Source organism: Propithecus coquereli, unplaced genomic scaffold, assembly GCF_000956105.1.
Source record: "Propithecus coquereli isolate 6110/MARCELLA unplaced genomic scaffold, Pcoq_1.0 Scaffold223, whole genome shotgun sequence".
Classification (NCBI taxonomy): Eukaryota; Metazoa; Chordata; class Mammalia; order Primates; family Indriidae; genus Propithecus; species Propithecus coquereli.
Window position 1 is genome coordinate 4280514 of NW_012147523.1, and position 21832 is coordinate 4302345.

The window sequence follows — 21832 nt, forward strand, 5'->3', positions numbered from 1 at the left end:
GTGTTGTATGTGTAAAAATGCCAGATTTGAAGACTTTTTTTTTTTTTTAACTACTTTTGATATGTTGATGTTTTAGATATTTTGGGCTAAATAAATACTAAAACTTGTTTTTTACTATTTTAATATGGCTACTAGAAATCTTATATATGTGACTAGCACGTTTCTACTGGACAGCACTGCTCTGAGGAGTTCTCCCTTCCTGTTAAGTAAATGTAATGCTTTGCGAGCTCAGACAATAGCACCATGCCATTTCAGTGTTGTTATTTATTTTAAAAATACACAAAATAGAAATTTTTACATCAAAGTGATAACCTCACTTACACATTGTTCCATACTTACCTGGTTTTGTTTGCATCTTTGTGCAAACATTAAGAGTAGATGGATTTGATTCTAATTTTTTTTGCTATGGTTCATGTAAACAGTTGAGACTGCTACATAATGTAGACTGTTGTAAAAGGTAAAGTGGCCACAGAAACCCAACAGTGAAACAATTCAATTTGGTTTGTTTAATGAAATTGGCAGAGGTCTTAGCAGATAGATAATATTGTCTTCTAGGCATTTTAAATATTAGAAACTTTGAGGTTTCCCTCATCTTGTAAACATAACTTAATGCCAACAAGGTCTAAGTTTCAAAAGGAAAATACTAAACCATGATTTTCATCATCCTGCCTGTGTCAGTGTACACTCACTTTACTATGAGAATGAAACCAAGTAATAAGCAAAATACATCAGGATTTTCAAAAATTGTACTGCACAGAATGTCCCAGCTGGTCTCTCCGGAGTGATCTAACTTAAGCTGACCCTGCCACTGGCTAAGTATGATCCCTTCTGTCCACTGGACCATGCAGTGCCACAGGCCATGAGCTGGTCAGTTCCTCTTGCTCTGTTGTCTTCCGAAGCAAGTCGAGACTCTACTTCTGGCTCTGCCCTTCTTCCTTGGGCTTGGATTCCTTGGGTTAGTGGTCTGCTACTACTGTCAAGACTGTACTGTCCCTTTAAGGTACCACATGCCACCATAGCTTACACAGCAATCCTATGGAGTGAGAGAAAAGCAGGTTAAGGACAGATTTTCACAGAATATCGACACTTGATTATTAATGGGTAGAATACAAATGGGAAATCAAGAACTGCCTAACCACACTGCTGTCATAACTACCAGCTACCCTTTCCTCAGAAATATTTTAAGAGTGAGGGACTATAAAATGAATGTGCTCTATAAACACAAGATATAAATACTGTTAAGAAGTTGGCCAGAACAAAGGTGCTTAATAAATAGTATCACTTAGATGGTATTCCTTTATAAACTAATTCAAACTGTTCTACTGAAAGTAGTACAAGTGTTAGTATGTGGCTATGGCAACAACCATGAGAACAGTCCAAAATTCAAAGGGGGGTGGAATCAGGACTGTAACCCAGGCCTGTGACCCATGAGACTATAGTGTCTGAAGAGATCAGTACTCTCGCATGTGCCCCCATACCCATGCCGATCGTTACCAGTTGCTGAAGACAAGACTGGGGAGGAGCCCCAAGGAAGCCTGATTTAATACACAGTGAGAGGAGGGGTATCAAACTAGAATCCTCCCCACACACTGTCAGCTGCCCAAGACAAAGGTAAGAGCCAGTCATGGACACCCTCGCTCTTAAGCCCAAGCCTTTGAGTATTGTCATGCACAAAATGGATGTACCTTTAGCACTTTATCCACCTCCTGTTTACTTAGATCTTCTCCACACTCTTGAGTTAGCCGAGACTGGATCATGTTTCTGCGTACCCGGTAATTTTTGGAAAAAATCTCAAGCAAAACCTGTCGATGCTTTAGTAGCAAAAACATGTTATTATGGGAAACAATAACCTAATAGAGAAACATTCCCAAACAAGACACCTAAAGCCGTGGACCTAACCCCACATTGCAGGCTTTGATAAAATTCCTTGCCCACAGGAGGATCGCTTGAGCCCAGGAGGAGTTCAAGGCTGCAGTGAGCTATGAAGGCACCACTACACTCCAGCCTGCGCGATAGAGACCCCATCTCTTTAAAGATGAGGAAGTTTGGCCAATTTGTCATCTCTTGATATACAAAGGCTGTATGCTCACAGAACAAAAGACCTGGTGAAGAGACATCAGAGGATGAGCAGCTTAAACATATTTTGCATGATAAAACACAGCGACAGCTGATTTAGCAGGCAGGGGAAGCCACATCTAAACTGCATGGAAGTGAGAAGACAGTGTCAAAACTGGTTTAAAGTCTTGACAAACATGCCACTGCATCGATGAAACAGGATGCCATAAAATGCATTATGCCCCCAAATAAATATAAGATAAAGATTGAATCTAGTATGTCCAACATCTGACATAAGTATTCCGAAAGAACAGAAAAAAGGTGAAGTTATTAACTTGTAGGATTTCCTAAGAACAACCCAATTGTCTGATGACCTACCTATATACAGGGCACATCTGAAATTGACTAACATAATGAAAAACTCATCAGTTTGGGATAAAGGAAAAGATAGAGGTCAAATTTAAAGAACCAAGAAGAGGAATGTCATTCAACTACAAAAAATTCTGAAAATGTAATAGAATGGAAGAATACCTTAAATTCAGAGTAAATGTCCCTTAAAGTTCTAGTGCCAGACCAACAATAATGTATGAGGACAAAAGAAAGCTATCTTAAGAAACAATGCAGCTAGCTCTTCTGCCCCCTTAGAAGCTAAAATAAAGGAAGAAGCCAAGACTAGAAGCCAGCAACAGACACGGGGAAGGAAGAGCCAGTCACACTGGAGCAGCAAAAAATAGTTATCATAAGAAAGGTATCAACACTGGTATGTGTGTGTTCAGAAAATTATGCAAGTAAAAACAGGAAGTAGCATCTGACCCTACAGTGAACAAATTTCCAGTTTGTTCAATTATCGCTGTTTATAGCATTGTAATTGATTTAGCTAAAAAAAAGAAGCATAAGATACCTATCTACCCCTCTACATTCTCCCAATGGCTGAAAGCCAAATCCTCATCAGCCACAATGGGAAGCCCATTGATAATAATTTTAAAAATGGCAGTAACTTTTAGTGGTATCTTCTGGTAGTTTAAAAAGTGATCGTTCCTGAGGAGTGGGAGTCAGGTCAGGGCAAATTTCCCCATAAAGCTTTTAGTCTTATGTGTTTTTTTTAAAACTTACTACTTTTTTTTTTTTTTCTTTTTAGTTATCAGAGTACGTCAGGAATAGGAAACCCAGACGTCTCTATTCTGGCCAAAAGGCCCCACCCTTCACATCCTCAGCCCACCAGTCAGCTCCCTCATAGAGGTAAAGGGGACAGAGAACTCGGGCGGGCTTCTCACTCCCTTTCTCACCACACCTTAGGAGGACAAGACTGACTGGCATCTCGACAATCCAATCTTTAAAGTTTAGGAGAGGTCACCATTTAAGGAAGTCTCTGGAGCTCAGGGTCCTTGACTCTGCACTACACCCACACAGCACTGCTAGCTTAATTCACATTTCTGTTCACTGGTCACCTGTGACCCTCCCTGCCAGGGTGTGCTGAGAGGCAAAGTGACCAGTGTCTTCAACCTAAAAATCCAGGATCTGAGATCTGATAAGGCATCCTTTTGAGCCCCGTTGTCAGAGGCCACCTGAGAAATGGAGCTCATCAGTGCTTCGCAAGCCCTGCTGGCGCCAGAATCACCTAAGACACTACTCCGTACCTACTGAAGGGAACCGGATAATGTGTGTGTGTATATATACATATACACATTTTCCAAACAGATCCTGTGGAAAGTAAAGAATCTATGTATTTTTTAAAAGATTCTGATGGAACCAGCCCATTTTGGCAGCAGAGAGAGGGAGAATGTTTAAGATCAGGAGTGGCTGGAAAATCTGAAATGCCTACACGACTGCACTCCAGGTGCATATCTCCCCAAAAGCTTCAACCCTCCCAGAATCCTCTCCCCCAGTCTTGGGGAAGATGGCAGCAAAGATCACCTCACCTGGTCACTCATGTCTCCAGACTCCCAGAGGGCAAACACTTTCTGCTCATCCGGGGAAGCAGCAGTCTGTGGAGGAAACTGAGCAAGGCCCATGTATGAGTTGGTTGTGCCATGTGGGTCCACCTCCCTGCCTCACCCCCCTCAATGTGCACCAGCCCTGTTGTAGAAACACAGGTTCCAATCCCAGCCATGGGGGCTTTGGGCAGCCATAAAACCTGCCATCCGTTTCCTCATCACACCATGGGGAGGCAGCCACTGTGCCCCAGGGCCTTAGAGGGCTCTAGGGAGAGGAGTGTGAGATGCACAGTTGTATTCGGTACAGTGGGGAAGCCAAGTTCTTCCTGTTTTCCCCATGAGCCTGGCACAAACTCAACTCTGCTTTAATACCCAGTGTCCTCCCACCCTAAGATGTCAACCCTCTTAACTCCTTAGGGGCACCCTGGGAGTTCCTTTCAGTGGCTCCCCCAAGGCCTGTGTCAGCACGGGTTAGAGGCACTGCCTGACTCCCAGGCAATCCATGCCACTTTGTCCAAAGGGAGACCAGGAAAAGGGTGGCACAGGCCTGGGTACCTGGAGAGGAGGGGACAGATGGAGGGGACACCCAGACTGATGGGTTCCATAACATAACAATTATAGTTACTACCTGTTACAGCTCTAGGTGGAGCTTTAAACATAACAAGCTCACTATCAAGCAGGTACTTTCGCTTGCCTGGCCCAGCTCAGAGAGAGAGGTAGGCAGGATCCCCAGACCCCAGCAGCTTCTATAGAGGACCTCACCAAGGGGGTCCCCGGGCAGCAGGGATGACCCTCCCCCCTCCACCCCCGAGGCAGCCTGGGATCCATAGGGCCTCTTGTCCTAGTTTCTGTTCCTCACTTACACGAGGATGGGCCTTGGCCTCAGAACATCTCCCAAGGCTGCAGGTTCTCCTGACCTTGGCACTAGAAACGGCAGCACTCCCTTGTTAAGAGATAGCCATAGCCCTACCTCACCCCGCTCTGCTGCCAGGTCTGGGCAAAACCTGGGAGGAAGGAACCAGAACGGCCTCCCTCAGGCTGCAGCTTGGCTCTTCACCTCAGTGAAGGGAAACAGCCTCCAACACACCTCCCACGTCATGGCCCCATCAGGGACAGAACAGCAGCCCAGGGTGCTTTGCTATACCCCCGCTCAAGGCCACAGAGCAGGTCCCAGGCATAAGCGGAGGGCCCGGGCTCTGGGTGAAGCAGAAAGGATTCAAGGAGACACTACACTGAGGTTCAAATTCCAGCTCTGCCACTTCCCAGGTGTGTGACCTTTAAACAAGTTCATTTCACTTCTTAGAACCTCAGTTTCTTCATCTGCAGATGGCAAAAAGGATCAAATGATAAGAGAAGTGAAATCACTGCAAACAGTGGCCCAGCTGGTATGATGCCATCAGGGGGTTAGACACCAGGAAGGGGAAACCTGCCATAGTCCAGGCTGTGGGGAAGGGCCTTCAGACATCTCATTTACAATAGCCCTTACCAAAGTCTTACAAAAACCAACATCGTCGCAGAGATTCACTCCAAGGCTGGCCCTCCCGTGGCCCCAAGAGCCTCCAGAGAGCTGGCTTCCCAGGCCTCTCCCGAGGTGAGCAGGCTTCCCACCGCTCCCTGGTGCCAGAGAAGGTCATGCCTGCCCAGGTGCCCTCCTGAGGGTGGCTTCCTTTTCTCTGCCTGTCCCAGCAGGTGCAGGCTGTACTTACAGGCACCAGTATCTGCTTGCAGCCGGCGGCCAGCACCGTGTCCTGCAGCATGCGGTCCGAGATGCCGCTGAAGAGCGTGTGGCCGGGGGGCAGGCTGGCCAAGTGCAGGTTGAAGAGGCGCTTGAGTTCGCTCAGGGTGAGCACAAACTGTCTCTGAAAGGTGGCCTCCACGAACGCCCTCAGTTCCCGGGCCACAGGGGAGCTGGCACAGCCTGGGGGTGGGTGCCCATTGAAGCTGTCCCCGCCTGCTGCCCGCCCTGCAGGCAGCCCGTTGGCCAGCCTGCTGTTGAGGCCACCACCGGGTGATGTGTCCATGGGCTCCTCCACTTCCTGCTCTTCCTCTTCCTCTCCTTCTTCACTCACAGGCTCCTCTTTGATCCGCACACCGGGCAGGACTGAGGACGCCTGGATCTGTTCCTTCCGCCGCTGCAGCTCCCGCTCCAGCAACACATGGTTCTGCTGGGCCTTGGTTTTGGCTACTTGGACCCGCTGGTCCCCAGAGACCAGCCGGGCAGGCCCTGTGAAAAGGAGGCAGTGTTGCTCAGGAGGCACAGGGTCCCCCGAAGACAAAGGTCCAGCAGGGGGGATGGAAGCTGGTGGCCCAGCCCTGTCTTTCCCCACCGCCTCACTCAGGGAACTGAGTTACCCAATGATGAGGGAAGAAAGAACTAGGAAAAAAAATCAAATTCCCACATCCCAAGAGTCAAGTGCACATGGGTTACTGCCACATTCCTGCCACCAGCTCTTCCTGGGCCCCCATCTTCTGTTTACCCAACAGGGCGAGGTCTTGGGCCCAGAACCCAGACATGGCCCCTGAGGTGCTGCTGCGGGGAAGAAGGCCCAGAAAGGGTGGCGAACAGTAAGAGCCATGCGTCCCTGGTCCAGGCCTGAGCGTCCCAGTTGGGGCTGCCCAGCCCAAAGCCCCTCACGCACCTGACTGTCCATCTGGCTTCTTTGGCATGGATTCCTTTACGAGATTATAGACTTTCTCTAATCTGAAAAGAAGAGTAAATTTTCTCAACTTCAAACCATGTCCCCTAGTATCTGCCACACAGTAAAACATACCCCCCACCCCCAAGCCCCAGCACATGCTGGTCCCTGAAGACGGGAGAGGCATGGAGCACAGCCAGCCCCACGGGGTCCCTCTTCCCCCATGGGCCCCTCTTCCCCCATGGGCCCCTCCCGGCAGCGCACAGGCCCTAAGCCGACCCGTCCTCCACCAGTGTTCTGCTCCTGAGTGCTTCCCCCACCCCACAACCCCTCAGAACATGGCAGCGCTGTGTTCTGTCTTGGCCTGTGCTCAAAGGATTCTGGGATCAGCCAGCAACGTCCACCTGTGTGGAGGAGCAGCGTGGTACAGGTGGACCCCGACCAGCCTTCACTGCCCAGGTCCGCCCAACTGCTCCTCCCGGGAGATAGGGCTGTCCCTCTCCCACCCTGCAGGCTCCAGCAGGCACCTACTTGGCCTGGATGCCGGTCCACAGCATGTGCTGCCGCTGGACCACGTCCGGATGCTTCCTGATGAACTCCCCGTCGTAAGGCAGTACGAACTCCCAGCCTTTGTTGATCCTCACCACAGCCATGTGCTCCAGAAAGTCCTTCACATCCTCGGCGCAGAGCTGAGCAGGAGGCAGAGGGAGAGCCCGAGGTGAGGCAGAGCCCCCGCCCCCTCCAGCAGCAGGCCTGGGCCTCAGACCACAACGCACTTACTTTCGTCACCGTTGCCACCTCTTTCCTGACCACCCAGCGGCTCTGTGTGAACTTCCACATCTGAGGGGAAAAGCAGCATGTTCCAGGAGGCAGCCATGGACTGACTGCTCCTAAGACCGTCCCCCAAACCCACCTAGTAGTTCCTGGGAGCCAGCACCTCACGCAGAGCCGGGTCTGGCTCCCGGCCTGGAATCTTCCCAGGCATATGGCAGTCATCACTCGGGACTCTGAGCCTGTTTTCTCCTCTGTAGAGCAGCTGCAGGGCTCTCTCCAGCTGGGCCACCCCAGCCACCTAGACCCAAATGCTCCCTGGGGCGGGCAATGCCCTCTCTGGCCCAGGCTGCACCCCAGCCCTCCCTCGGGCTCTGCACAGGTGGCACTTCACAGTGGGGGCTGCTCTTCGTTCCAGAAGCTCACGGCCCCTTATAACCCCCACTCTGCCTCGGCAGCTCTCCCGCCCCCCCCACCAGTTGCTTCGGAAAGTGCCTGGGAGAGATGACAGTGGATGTCTCAGAGACACAGGGGAAAGGACAACTGACTGTCGCTTATGGTAACTCAGAGGGCACCCAGACCCTCTCCCAGGCCCCCAGTTCTGACAGCACAGCCAGAGGGAAGCAGGCAGGGGCCGTGGGGACGACGGCACTCTGCTCGGGTGGGTGAGCCTGGGGTGGCCACGTGCTGTCCCCCAGAGACACAAATATACTGCTTGGGCACCTGGACACCAACTGCCTAAAGGAGCTAGTGTTGTTCAGACGCTCTTCAAACAATGTGAGGGCTGCCCTGTGCGACCGGGCTGGCGCACAGGCACACCGAGGGGCACGCGGGCAGTGCCCGGGAGACACAGTTCAGGCAACACAAAGCGCGACACCAAGGAAGGCAGTGTGGGTCCCAGTAGAGTTCAGAGGTCTTAGGTGGGGGTTAAGTTCTGGATGTGGGTGGGACAGGGCCGTGGAAGGACTCGAGACATGGAGGCACCCAGAACTGGGGTGAACCAGGGCCTGTGGGCTCCCTACAAGGTCAGCGCCATGCAGGGATGTGGCCCCAGTGGTGCCACAGTCCCATTATCCACGACAGCTAGAAATCTGGTTTGTATCATGATTTTGATTTGTGGAAAATGACAACCAGGGCATTATCCTTAGAACACCACGAAGGCCAAATGAAACATGCTCGTTGGCCAGAATGCAGCCCTTCTGCAACCCCCCAAGCTAGAGGAACTCAGAGGTTGTGCCCAAGACTCCAGGATTCTGAGAAAGGGAGGGACAGGCAGAGAGTCCAGAGCCCCCACAGCGTTGCCTCCTCACACACTCCTGCCCTCGGCTAGAGCACTGCTGCTGCCACTCAGCCCAGGTCCTCGGAAGCCCTGCCCCGTCCCCAGTCCTCCTCCCAAACCCCCCATGAGGCCAGAGCGCCCCAGGTACTTACAACAAAGTCCCGGCCCCTGCAGAGCACCTCGGCAGGCACGCCACTGTGAGGGCTGGACGAGTCCTTGGGGTACAGGATGTCACTGTCAGTGAAGGTGGGGGTTGCAGGTCAGTCCCTGTCCTTAGCCCCGGCCACCGCCTGCCATCTAGACTCTGAGCTGAAGCCCAGCCCGGGCCATGCCTCTTTCCAGCATGGGCCTGTGCAGGCCTGAGCCCCGACACCTCCCCTCAGGAGCCTGCTCTGTGAGCACACACCTGAGAGTTCTTCCTCCTAACCCTTCTCAACCCACCAGCCGCATACTGGCCCAGGCCCCTGCACGTTCAGGGAGAATCGGGCTCAGGCCAGGCCTTGAGAAAGGGGCGGCATGTGCAGCACCAGGCACAGAGCCCAGGGTGGAGCCATGGAGCTCAGCTCTAACCCCAGCTCCTGGCTGCCTTGCTTCGAGACTTCTGGCAGGTGGGTGATGAGACAGCCCCTCCAAGCTTTCATTTATTCATGGCATAAACACATACAGGTGGTTCCATTTAACAAGTGACGTGCCACTGCAAAGGGCTTCCCATACTGGAAAACTAGCATAAGTCAGGACAACAGCCGCAAGGTACTGAAGGTCGTGTTCACTGGTGAAAGAGCGCCACCACGTGGCAGTAACGTGAATACACTTTGCAATTTATTAATATTTGGCCAGCCAGCTGAAATGATGAGCTTTCTGCAATGAATTACTTTTTTAAAAAATTTGGAGCAATTCACATTTTGTCAGATTGTTCACCTTACGCCACACTACTTAAACAAGTGTGTCTTAATAATAACGTATTTTCTATAATACCATGTGGAATTAACATAATTCAAGTATGCATAAACAGAGCCACGCTGTATTTACCAAAGGTCTACTGTGTGTTGGGCATTATATGGGGAACTGGGGATACAGCAGAAAGTCGAAACAGTCTCCACTCCCTTGACACTGATGTCTAGTGAAGAAATCACAGGAGAAGAAAAACCACTAGCAGGCACCGAGCTACATATTTAAGGCCTAGGAACCCCAGCAGAATATGTAAAAAGAAATTCACACTAAGAAACATCTTAATAAAACTAAAAAGCCGAAACAAATTCTTAAGAGCAGCCAGACGGAAACAAAGGGAGACTACCTTCAAAGGAACGGAATTAAACTGACAATGGCCTCGTCAACAGAAAACAACGAAGTCAGAATACAGTGAAATTATACCAACGTGTGGAAAGGAAAATAACTGCCAACCTAGAATTCTATACTAGGTAAAAATATCCTTCAAGAACAAAGGTGAAATAGACATTTCCAGAGAAACAAAAATCAAGGAAATTCATCACCAGCAGACTTGCATTAAAGAAAATACTACATTCTTAGGCAGAAGGAAATTATCCCAGATAGAAACCCAGAGATCCAGAAAGGAATGATGAGTGAATTAAAAAGGTAAATATGCGAGTAGATCGAAACAATACTGATCAACCAGATACAGCAATGTCTTGTGGAGTTTAAAATAGGGAATTAAAATATACAAATACAGCAACACATATATGCCTGGGGAAGAGGATAAATATATTCTAAGATCTTTGAACTATCTTGGAAGCAGGCAAAAAGTGGCCATCAGTACTAAACTGGGTAAGTCATGAAGCCAAGCCAAATGCTGTAGGGTAACCAATTTATGAGCCAAGGGAGAATAACTTCCAAGTTAGCAGGAAAAAATGGAAGCACAGAGGCAGGACAAACAGAAAGTACAGCAGATTTAACCCTAAAACATCCGTGATGACATTAAACTGAAATGGACTAAGTGCTCCATTCAGAGGCTACAGAGCAACTTACCTCTTCACCACCCAGTTTCCTTGGACTAACATCGCTACCTTCTGGATGCCACGCAGAACAGCCACCGAGTCGATGGACGGGCCCAGGAGGCTCATCAAGTTGGCAAAAGGCATGACCTTCACTGAGGAGGACACAGGAGATGTCAGGCAAGGGAAGGTGGCCTGGCCCTCCCTGCTCCCCCACCAAACATCTGTATGGCTTCAAGGTCACGTGACAACCCCAGCATGTGAACAATAGTAAGAACACCCGTAAGGGGAATAGCTGGCATTCACTGTCTGCTTACTACCTGCCGGGCACTGTGCACCTCGCTGAATCCTTCCGAGGATCCTATGAGGAAGTGCCCATTGAGGAAGACTGAGGGGTGCCTCAGTAGGAGGGGTCTGTTACTACTCAGGCCTCACCTATGATCACTTGGCCAGGAAGTGGCAGAGCCAGGATTTGAACTCAGGGCACCTGGCTGCAGAGTTGGTACCCTTAAGCACCGTTCTGCTGACCCCCAACCACTGGAGCCCCCAACACAAGTGAGCACTGGGCAGGGCCTGGGAAGGTCCACAGTCCTCTGCAGGAAGCCCAGCGGCCTGGCACCCTGGTAGCCCCGGACACAGCAGGGCACACCCCTCTTGACTCAGGCCCCGAGACCTCACGGGGCACCTCAGAGGAGCCCAGAGCCTGGGACTCCATTCTGAGTTCAAGGCTCAGGTCTGCTACTCGCCAGCTACAAGCTCCCTAAAGATTCCAGCCCTCAGAGTCCTCTGAGAAAAGGAAACCAGTCCCTACTGTGCGAGTCTGGCAAGGGTGCCACAGTATAGCGCAAGTGAAAGCACTTTGTTATTAAAGTGACTCTAGTTCAGCCAGGTGTGGTGGCTGTGCCTCAGTCCCCAGCTACTCGGGAGGCTGAGGTAGGAAGATTGCTTGAGGCCAGGAGTTTGAGACCAGCCTGGAGTTTGAGACCAGCCTGGACAACATAGCAAGAATCTCTTTAAAAAAAAAATTAGCCAGGCATGGTGGTGCACGCCTGTAGTCCCAGCTATTCACACTGACGCCAGAGGATCATGCTTGAGCCCGAGAGTTCAAGGCCAGCCTGGGCAAAATAGCGAGACACCGTCTCCAAAAAAAACCCCCCTAGTTCATCTTCACATGCAAGGCTCTGTCATCTCTGATTCCTCCCATCAGCCCCTAGGAACTATCATTAGTCTCTTTTTATAGATAAATAAAGCTCAGAAAGGTTAGCGACCTGCCCGAGCTCACAGCAGGCGATGGCGAGGACGGGAAAGGGGCCCTCAGCCCGTCTGCGGGGGCCCCCTGCATGGCTGTCATGTGCCATCTTCCCAGACAAGGACGGAGCTGCAAAGCCGGGCAGACTCTGGGCCGCAGGGGCCGCCGGCCTCGCCCCCTGGTCCTCAGACTGGCCCACAGACTCCACTTCCCCAGGCTTAAGTGGGGCCCCCGGGAGGGCAGAGGGTGGCACCCACCGTTCTTCATTAGGATCTTGATCTGATCGGCCAGGGGCAGGGTGCGCAGCTGGGCCATGGACAGGACGTTGCTGGGGGCCACAGGCTTGTCTCTGTTGAAAGTGAAGGTGACGGGTTAGAGGAGGCTGGCCCAGGGGAGGGAGGGGAGTCCGGCCCCCCCTACTCACTTCTCCTCCTCCTGGCTGGGCGGCATCAGCATCATGAGGTACTCACTGCGGGGAGAGGGCAGGGGTCAGAGCCAAGGGCTGTATCCAGGCTGAAGCTCCTCAGCAGCAGCCCCGGGTGAGGGTCTGGGGAGGGGGCACAGAGGCCCCAGCAGCCCCGAGCTCACAAGATGAACACTCCACAGAACAAGGGGATCATCTCTTCCCAGGCTCATCTTCTTGGCCCCCTCCAGAGGACAATGGGGCCCCCTGCCCCTCCCCCATGATAGAGAAAGGGCCACAGTCCCAAGGGAGGACCCATCCTGGAGGGACCTTCTCCTGGGGGCCCTGGCCCAGCCCATCCCACCTGGGTGACTTGACGAGCTCCGTGTTCTCCACCCCACTCGAGCCCGGGCACAGCAGGTACTGGCGCTCGTGCTCAGAGCGGCTGTCCTGTTGGGGGAGAGGAGGGTGTGGGAGGAGCCTCAGCTGATGCCCCAGGCCTCGGCCACCCCCAAGGCCTCCTCAACCTTCCACTCCTGCCACTCACCGTGCGGCACCAAGGCCAGCCACAGGACCACGTCCAGCCTCCTGAGCATGGCACCCAAGGCCTCTGACGTGGCCTCAGCCACCTACCTTCCTGGCTTTATGATCTGCCGGGCCCTAGCACCAGGGCCTCAGTGCCCTGGCTGTAATGCAGGAGCACTACTGGCAATGACTAAAACAACAGCTAACATTCATCGAGCACCTAGGATGTGCCAGGCTGTGTTCCAATGGCTGCATATATCTCATCCTCGAAACATAATAACTGTGAGAGGTCCTATTATTACGATTCCCATCTTACAGATAAGGAAACTGAGGCTCAGAGAGGTTAGGTAACTTGCCCAAGGTTACACAATAGGAAATAGCAGAGCGTCTGGAAGTCTGACCCTGAGTCTAAGGCTCTGCCAACACAAGGTTCCAGAGAAATCAGGAGTTGCTCCTTCCTCCAAAAACCACTAGGGAGCCCTAGCCCCTGGTGTCTTTGGGAGTTAACATTCAATTGCTTCCCTCACTTGATACACAGTTTCAAGGATTAGGTTCTCAAGTCAACACATGAGATGGAAACCGAGTATAGCAACTTTGGAGCATCCTCCAGATGGCTGATCCTCCAGCACCAGATAGTGTCTGGCCTGTGTTCCGGCCAATGCTGCCTGAAATGTATGTAACCAAACACCAGCCCCACTGCAAGCCCCGCAAAGTCCCACACTCAAGGGGACCCCAGAGGGCCTCAACCCCAATCGGGGAACAGCAGACTTGCATCTCGGGGCACATGCTGGCTAAGTGGCATGGCTAGAATGAAGGACTGCCCACGGGACTTAATCCTCTCCCTGTGGTATTACCGAGTGGCTGCGAAGGACTCTGACATACAGTGAGACGAGGAGTCCGCACCGTAACACTTCTGGGCGACAGGGCTTTCCCCCAGGACGCCATCGGGCCCAGCTCACCCTGAGGCCATAGTAGTGCAGGTGGACCCAGGGCTCCTCCGCGTGCTTCTTCTGGAGGAACTCGTAGGACTGCACGCGGCGCTGGCGGGCCTGCTCTGACTCGGGCCGGGAAAACCGCACCTGGCGGTGAGATTGGGGGAGAGTCACACCCTCAGGCCTGTGACCCTTCCTGGGCTGCCTGCAGGGACCCAGGCCCTGCGAGGAGACCAGAGAACCCTATATAGTAGAGGTTTTCTACTCCCTCTTTCTTTCCAACAAGGATCGCTTAAATCAGTTCCAAAGGCCAGGTGCAATAGCCACACCTGCAATCCCAGCACTTTCGGAGGCCAAGGCAGGAGGATTGCTTGAGGCCAAGAGTTCGAGACCAGCCTGGGCAACACAATGAGACCTCATCTCTACAAAAAATAGTAAAATTAGCTGGAAGTGGTGGTGCACACCTATAGTCCCAGTTACTTGGGAGGCCAAGGCAGGAGGATGGCTTGAGCCCAGGAGTTTGAGGCTGCAGTGAGCTATGATCACTCCACTGCACTCCAGCCTGGGTGACAGAGCAAGGCACTGTCTCTCGCTCTCTACACACACATACATAGAAAATCAATTCAGTTCCAACCACCCCCATCTGTGAGCTGCCCACACAAGCAAGGGAGCAGCTTTTTCTTGCTTTTGCCTGCCCTGCCCAGAGGCTTCCACTGTATTATAGAGTCCAGGGGTGCCAAAGCAAAAGGGTCTTTAACGCACATGGGCGCAAGGATGCCGCTTCTAACAAGGGCCGTGAGTCCCAACAGGGGAAGGGAGTTGCTAAGGTCACACAACAAGCTACTGAGAGAAGAGGACAAGCTCCCCAAGGCCTGAGCTCCACGCCCACATCAGCGATGCCAGCATTCCCCAGGCCTTGAGGACATGTGAGCACTTTAGTCATGCATGGGTACCATCTGCATCATTATCTACACAGCATCTTTCTTTAAACGCTACTCATTTTAACCTAATTATGCTTAAATAGGGAAAACTTTATAAACCATAATTGGAAGGTTAATATTCTTCAAATAATCTTTAAAATTCAAGAATAACTATTAAAAATGGAAACTGTTCCTCTGGGCACCATGGTAAGGACAGAATCATCAGTCAACTGACACGGCACTTTGGCTGTTAAGATATGGGTCCCATGGCAGAGACTGTGTCTGCAGGTCACCTGGGGCTCCTGGGCCTTGGCTTCCTGTTCCAGGCAACTCCAGGGGGGCCCAAGGAGCATCCATCACACACAGCCAGGGCTTTTGTCTGTGTACAGCTGTGACAATTCAGGTGGTCCAAGAAGAAGGCTCAGAAAGGATGGGCACTGCTATCTGTCCTGCCCCCTTTCTGCATAACTCTCCCGGCACTTGCATCTCTGGGCAGCTGAGCTACGAAAGTGGTTCTGCTGCTGCCCACGCTGCACCCTCTTCCCTCCCGGGGCCAGAGCTCACCGTGATCTGCTTAACATCTTCTTCCGCCTCGTCCTGCGAAGAGTCCCCCGCTGCAAGAGAAACAGCCACTGCTTACAGCCTCTAGTGGACCCCCGACTCCCCGTCTCAACCCCACCCACCAGGGAGGCCTCAGGCAGGGGTACCTGTGAAGTCTCCTGCAGAAAGAGGTAGTTCCATAAGTCAGTGGGTCTAAACTGGGGGGCAGTTTTGCCCCCCAGGGGGCATTTGGCAATACTTTTTGGTTGTCATGACTATGGGGTTGGGTTCTACCGGCATATAGTGGGCAGAAGCCAGAGATGTTGCTAAGCATCGTATAATTCCAGCCCTGTAATACTTTCCCTGCGACCAAGCCATCCCGGCAAGATGCGGGCAGGCGGATGGCAGAGCTGGGGACCCAGCGCTCACCCTCATTGGCCGCCTCCCTCTCACGGTGCTTGGCGTCTGCCTTGTCCAGGTAGGAGAAGCTGGGCCGCAGCTGCAGGATGCCATGTAAAGGTGTCAGGTGGAGCTCCCCTGGAGGAGGAAGAAGGGCTTGGACGTGACTCTAGAAACTGAAGCTGAGCCACCTAGCTTAGCTCAAGGGAGTCACCAAGTCCCCTGAAAGCCTAGGCACTGCCAAATCACCCCCCGCCCGTGCCCCAGCCCCCCATCTAGAGCCCTGGGGCCACCAGGCTGGGGGCCAGTCCCAACTCCACCTGGCTCTGCTGGACACAGCAAGCACACAACGCACACATGAACCTGGACTCTTCTGCTCAGAGCTGCTTCCTTCAGGGCCACCTCCCAGTCTGGCCTCACTCTCCTCCCCCAGCTGCTTGCCTACACTGGCTGCAGTGAGCTATGAGCATTCCGCGGCACTCCAGCCTGGGTGACAGAGCAAGGCACTGTCTCAAAGAAAAAATCTATAAATGTACATATATATAAAATATATATTTTTATATATAGGTATATGTATACATATATATGTATGTGTGTATACGTGTATATATGTATGTGTGTGTGTATATATAGAGGTAGAGAAACACGCCCTGCTCTTTCCGTTCCAGGCCTCTGCCAAACTACCCTCACTGCCCCTGCCCTATACCTGGATCTCCTCTCCTCCTCCACCTCTTCCTGTCAAAATCCCACCCGCCCGTCGAGGAGTCTGCCTGCTAGTGCCAATGTGCTGGAGCAGCAGCCCTGCTTGAGCTGAGCGCAGAAGTGTCTACACGGTCTCTGATGAAGATTATGACTTTTCCTTATGGTCCTGGCTGCAAGGGACGTGGCTTTAAAGAATTACATTTTTGAGATACTGGTCAACACGTAAGACTATAATTACTGGACATACTACTTTTGATTCTATTCTGGTTCCTAGGTGTTCAAATTAGTTTCACTTATTGTTTTAGGGACTCTAAATACTAAGCACCTTGTACTTTTTACCAGCTTTGAGATATGACACATGCAACTCACCTGTAGAAACGTACAATTCGACATATTTTAATATATTCAGAGTTGTGCAATCAGCACCACAATCAATTTTAGAACATTTTCATCACCCCAAAAAGAACAGGTCAGTCTCCACTCTACTGTCCCCTGGTAAACATCAACCTTCTTCTGTCTCTGTGGATTTGCCTATTCTAGACATTTCATATACAGTCATATGTCGCTTGATAATGTGGATACGTTCTGAGAAATGAGTCTTAGGCGATTCTGTCATCATGGGAACATCATCGAAATGTACTTGCACAAACCTAGATAGTAGAGCCCACTACGCACCCAGGCTACGTGGAACAGCCTGTCGCTCCCGGGCTACAGACCAGCACAGCACGTGACTGTGCTCAGTACCGCGGGCAACTGTAACACAGTGGTAAGTACCTGTGTATCTAAACCCAGAGAAGGTATGGTACAAACATGGCAAAAAGATAAAAAATATTCTTTCTTTATATCCTTATTCTACAAGTCTTTTTCTATTTAAAAACTTTTTTTTTTTTTTTAACTTTTTACACTTTTTTGTTGAAAACTAAGACACAGACAGACACATTAGCCTGGGCCCACACAGGTCTGGGTCATCAAGACATCACTAGGTGACAGGAATTTTTCAGCACCACATCACCGTACGGGACCACTGTCGCACGTGGTCTATCGCTGACTGAAACATCGCTGTGCAGCGCGTGACTGTAAATGGAATCCCACGACATGTCCTGTGTAGCTGGCTTCTTTCACTTAGCACACTGTCCTCGAGCCTCATCCGCGTGGCGGCATGTGTCAGTGCTTCCTTCCTTTATATGGCCAAATGTGCCACTGCATGGACGCGCCGTTCTGTTTCTCCATCGATCAGTGGATGGACATTTGGGTTGTTTCCACTTTTTGACCATCTCAAATAATGTTACTATGAACACCTGTGTACAAATGTCTGTGTGGACACATGTTTTCACTTCTCTTGGATAGATGTCGCCTAGGAATGGAAGTGCTGGGTCCTAAGTACCTTGTATGTAAAAACAAAATTCTCTCCCAAAAGTTATGCTGTGCTGTGTGTATGTATCTGTGTCCCGGGAGGACAATGGCCTTGGAGCCCCAACCCCATTGGGTCGGGCAGTGTCCAGCCAAAAGTCCCCGAAGGTGGCCACTTTCAGTCCTGACAATCTGTAATTTCTGTCATTTCCACACCTGCCTGGCCCCCGCAGGTGTCTAGTGTTCAGGGGAAGTGGAAGCTGGACCCAGGCTGGCTCAGGCCTCTTCCTGCCCCAGCCCCATCCTCTCTCCCTCCCTGCCGGACGCCCAGCCCCGGGTACCTTGCCTGTAGAGCGCAGCCGCGTAACGGGATGTGTTACTGGTGGTCTGAGAAGAGCAGAAGGTTTGCTTGTCCATCAGCTTCCTGGGAGCAGAGAAAGAACCAACATCAATGGGATGGAAGCCGCAGAGCCAGGGCCTGGCGGGTGCAGCCCATACCACCCCAGGCAACTTCTGAGATGCAATGGCCAGGGACCAAGGCCACAGGGGAGCCCGCGACTGCCTCGGGAGGGGAGCCAGGGACGAGAAAACCCATGGCCTTGTTTGTGGACCAAGAGACGAGGGGCATGTGGGAGCTCCAAGGACCAGCTAGGTTGGGGGGAAGGTGTGGGGGTCTACCACAGGCCTAGCACCCCAAAGGCTGGGATGCTGGTGGGGAGCCCAGCAGTGGGGTGGGAGGGATGACCGTCTGTAAGGCCTTTCAAAGGCTCCTGCATGAACGCAGGAGCACAGAGGGCTTGCGGCCGGGGACTCACGAGGAGTACGTGCTGGTCTCGTCGGCGCAGGCCCCATCCACGTTCAACGCGATCTGCTCCCCTTTGCTGCGGCAATAGTTGGGATTCAGGGTATCGATGGCCATCTCAAGCTCTACCTGGAGGCACCAATCACCCCCACCAGCTATGAGGACCCCAAGGCACAGCTCCCCAGGGGCCACCCATGGACCCACTGTGGCCACCTCCTAAGATGGCCTCTGCCCAGAAGCAGGACTGACACATGTCCCTCCCCAAGGGACCCTGGACTTCCGTCCACATCTGAGGTTCCAACAGAAATGTCCACGCAATCTTGTTCATTCCCTACTCCACTCCCAAAGATTGAAATTAGGAGCCAATATTTAAAAATCAAGACTTTTCTCATAAAAACCCTTATTTCCAACTTCCCTTGAAACGTCAGCAGAACTGGCAATATTGGAACAGCACTTCCATGAAGCCACAGGGGGCTGGAGCTGCAGCCACCACTGGGCATAGGGCGTGCGACTCCAATTCTTGTCCCCGTCACCCCACCCCGTCTAGGCGCTATACCCTCTTCCTGTCAGCCCCGCGTCCTCCCGGGAACCCAACCCCAGGCTCCAGATCACCTTGAGCCTCCTGCTGCCCTGGCCTCTCTGCAGCTGCCCACCCCTGTTCTTTCTGGAAACTCTTTCCTTCCTCAGTTTTTCAAGGCCCTGTGAGCTGCTGGTTCTCCTAATTCTCTGTTCACCCCTTCTCTGGGTTTCCAGTCCCCAAAGGGCCCATCTCCTCACCTCCAGCAGCTCCTACCCTAAACACCACCCACACCGATGCCATCAGAGGACAGCCCCACCTTCTGCTGCTTGGGCTTGATCTTGGCTGAGAGGTGTGGGATGTCATCGTAGGTCATCGAGGCTGGACGCACAGGGTACTGGGGAGGGGAAGGAAGCTGTCAGGACACCCTGCCCAGAGCTGGGCTCCAGAAGCTCCGACCCCAACCCAGACAGTAGCCAGGGACCCAGGGCTGACAAGCCCTACCACAAGGTCCCCTACTGGTCTCCACCTGCAGTCATCTTCTCATTGGTTCCTCCCGGCTTTCTTCCAATGGGCAATTTTAGGATGTCTTTGACTCCTGAGGGACACGCCTAAGCACCAGGAACCCAGACAGGCACTCCATGGCTCTAGTAACCCACAGAACACGGCCGTGGGAGTGAAAAGTAAGCCCTAACCACCAGTTTACAGGCCACTTGGGACAGAAGGCCAAGTGAAACGAGACCACAAAGAAGCAAGAGGGAAAATAAGACTGGACAAATGGCCAGGCGCGGTGGCTCACACCTGTAATCCTAGCACTCTGGGAGGCCAAGGTAGGAGGATCACTTGAGGTCAGGAGTTCGAGACCAGCCTAAGCAAGAGAGAGACCCCGTCTCTACTAAAAACAGAAAAACACTAGCCAGGCCCGTGGTGGCGGCGCATGCCTGCAGTTCCAGCTACTCAGGAAGCTGAGGTAGGAGGATCACCTGGGCCCAGGAGTTTGAAGTAGCTGTGAACGAGGCTGACGCCACAGCACTCTAGCCCAGGTGACGGAGCAAGACTCTGTCTCAAAAAAGAACAAACAAAAAGACAGGACAAGTGTTGCTCACCACTGAAGCTGGATGACAAGACATGGGGGTTCATGCTCCTGTTCTCTCTCTTTTTACTTGTGTGAACAAAAGGTTGGAGAATGAAGGAAGCTGAGCGCCCCCTCTCTGGGCCCTCGCCCTCTCGTATAAAGTTCTCTCTCTGCAAATGGCTTGCACTACAATACGCTGCTCTGAAACCTGTTTCTTCGCTTGGAACACCCGGGACGCCGTCCCACGTCCATCCTCACAGCATGCTACAGGTGGATGAGCCACGGTTTGGACTCACCCGCAGCTCCGGCCGTCACTGCCTGGCTACAGGACAGCCTCCGGAATGAGCCTGGCGGAGGCGTGGCAGTGCGGAAAACAAACAGACTCTACTTCTGGGGGCCGTTTCAGATCCACTATGTTCTAGCCCCAGGAAACGGTCACTTCCTAAAAGCTCGCTTAAATAGCAATGCAGTGACTCCTCCCTGCTTCCTGGGCTGGAGCTGGGGGCAGCTCTGACATCACCTGACCTCGAGCTGGGAAGGTGAGGAATCACACAGGCCTGGCTTCCAGCCCTCACTCTGGCACTGGCTAACCGTGTGCCTGGGCAAGCCCGTTGCTTCCCTGAGAGTGAGTGTCCTCACCTCCCAGGGCTGCTGTGAGCATGGACACCGCAAATGGAGCTGAGGCCGGCACAGAGCCTAGCACACTGTGGACACGGGGGTCACCATCACGGTGCAGGCAATCGAGGACAGGCCCCCATGCCCACGGCTATAAAGGCAGACCCTGGAGGCCAGGCCTCTTCCAACACACGTTTGCAGCACTGGGCTGCAGCCCAGGCCCCTTGTGTAGGTTAGGGCCTCCCTGTGCCTCATTTTCTCAAGTGCAACATGGAGACACACAAACTTAACCTTTGTTGGGAATGTAAAGTGGTGCAAAATAGCCCAGCAGTTCCTCAAAAAGCTGAACATGGAGTTACCATATGACCCAGCAATTCCACTCCTAGGTATACACCCAAGAGAAATGAGAACTTGTGTCCACACAAAGACTTGCAGTGGCTCATGTTTATAATCCCAACACTCTGGGAGGCCAAGGCAGGAGGATTGCTTGAGCCGAGGAGTTCAAGACCAGACTGAGCAACATAGCAAGACCCATCTCTACAAAAAAAAAAAAAAAAATATTTAAAAATTAACCAGGCATGGCGGCACACGCCTGTAGTCCCAGCTACTTGGGAGGCTAAGGCAAGAGGATCACTTGAGCCCAAGAGGTTGAGGCTGCAGTGAGCTATGATCTTGCCACTGTACTCCAGCCTGGGCAAAAGAACAAAACCCCGTCTCTTAAAAAAAACAAAAACAAAAAAACCTTGTACATGAATGTTCACGGTGGCATTATTCATAACAGTCAAAAAAATGGAAACAACCCAAATAGCCATCAACTAATGGATGGATACACAAACCGTGGTATATCCATACAATAGAGTATTATTCATCCACAAAAAAAGGAAATACTGACACATGCTACAACATGGGTGAACCCTAAAAACATCATGCTAAGTAAAGGAGCCAGTCACAAAAGGCCACATACAGCATGACTCCATCTACACAAATGTCCAGAATGGGCAACCCACAGACAGAAAGTAAGAACGGTTGCCTGGGGCTGAGGTGGGACTGGGGTGGGGAGTACATGGGACTGAATGCTAATAGGTTTGGGGTTTCTCTTGGGGGCACAGAAATGTCCTAAAATAGATTGTGGTGCTAGTCGCAAAACTCATGCATAGACTAAAATCCACTGCATTGTAC

The 21832-nt window shown here is 51.9% G+C and overlaps 1 protein-coding gene across 1 annotated transcript in view; it reads right to left on the reverse strand.

Annotated features, from left to right (window-relative positions):
- Nucleotides 1-659: 659 nt before the first annotated feature.
- POLR3E (polymerase (RNA) III (DNA directed) polypeptide E (80kD)) overlaps nucleotides 660-21832 on the reverse strand; it is a 29369-nt gene continuing 8196 nt past the window's right edge. Inside the window, exons 4-21 of the mRNA XM_012644989.1 lie at nucleotides 19283-19360; nucleotides 18460-18575; nucleotides 17986-18068; nucleotides 15623-15730; nucleotides 15218-15267; nucleotides 13761-13880; nucleotides 12641-12726; nucleotides 12298-12342; nucleotides 12131-12222; nucleotides 10659-10779; nucleotides 8828-8909; nucleotides 7406-7465; nucleotides 7157-7314; nucleotides 6629-6690; nucleotides 5696-6213; nucleotides 3975-4052; nucleotides 1686-1811; nucleotides 660-1033 (exon numbers count right to left, since the gene is read on the reverse strand). Of these exons, the coding sequence (XP_012500443.1) occupies nucleotides 977-1033; nucleotides 1686-1811; nucleotides 3975-4052; nucleotides 5696-6213; nucleotides 6629-6690; nucleotides 7157-7314; nucleotides 7406-7465; nucleotides 8828-8909; nucleotides 10659-10779; nucleotides 12131-12222; nucleotides 12298-12342; nucleotides 12641-12726; nucleotides 13761-13880; nucleotides 15218-15267; nucleotides 15623-15730; nucleotides 17986-18068; nucleotides 18460-18575; nucleotides 19283-19360 (2040 nt within the window). The 3' untranslated portion in view covers nucleotides 660-976. The remainder of the gene's footprint in view (nucleotides 1034-1685; nucleotides 1812-3974; nucleotides 4053-5695; nucleotides 6214-6628; nucleotides 6691-7156; nucleotides 7315-7405; nucleotides 7466-8827; nucleotides 8910-10658; nucleotides 10780-12130; nucleotides 12223-12297; nucleotides 12343-12640; nucleotides 12727-13760; nucleotides 13881-15217; nucleotides 15268-15622; nucleotides 15731-17985; nucleotides 18069-18459; nucleotides 18576-19282; nucleotides 19361-21832) is intronic.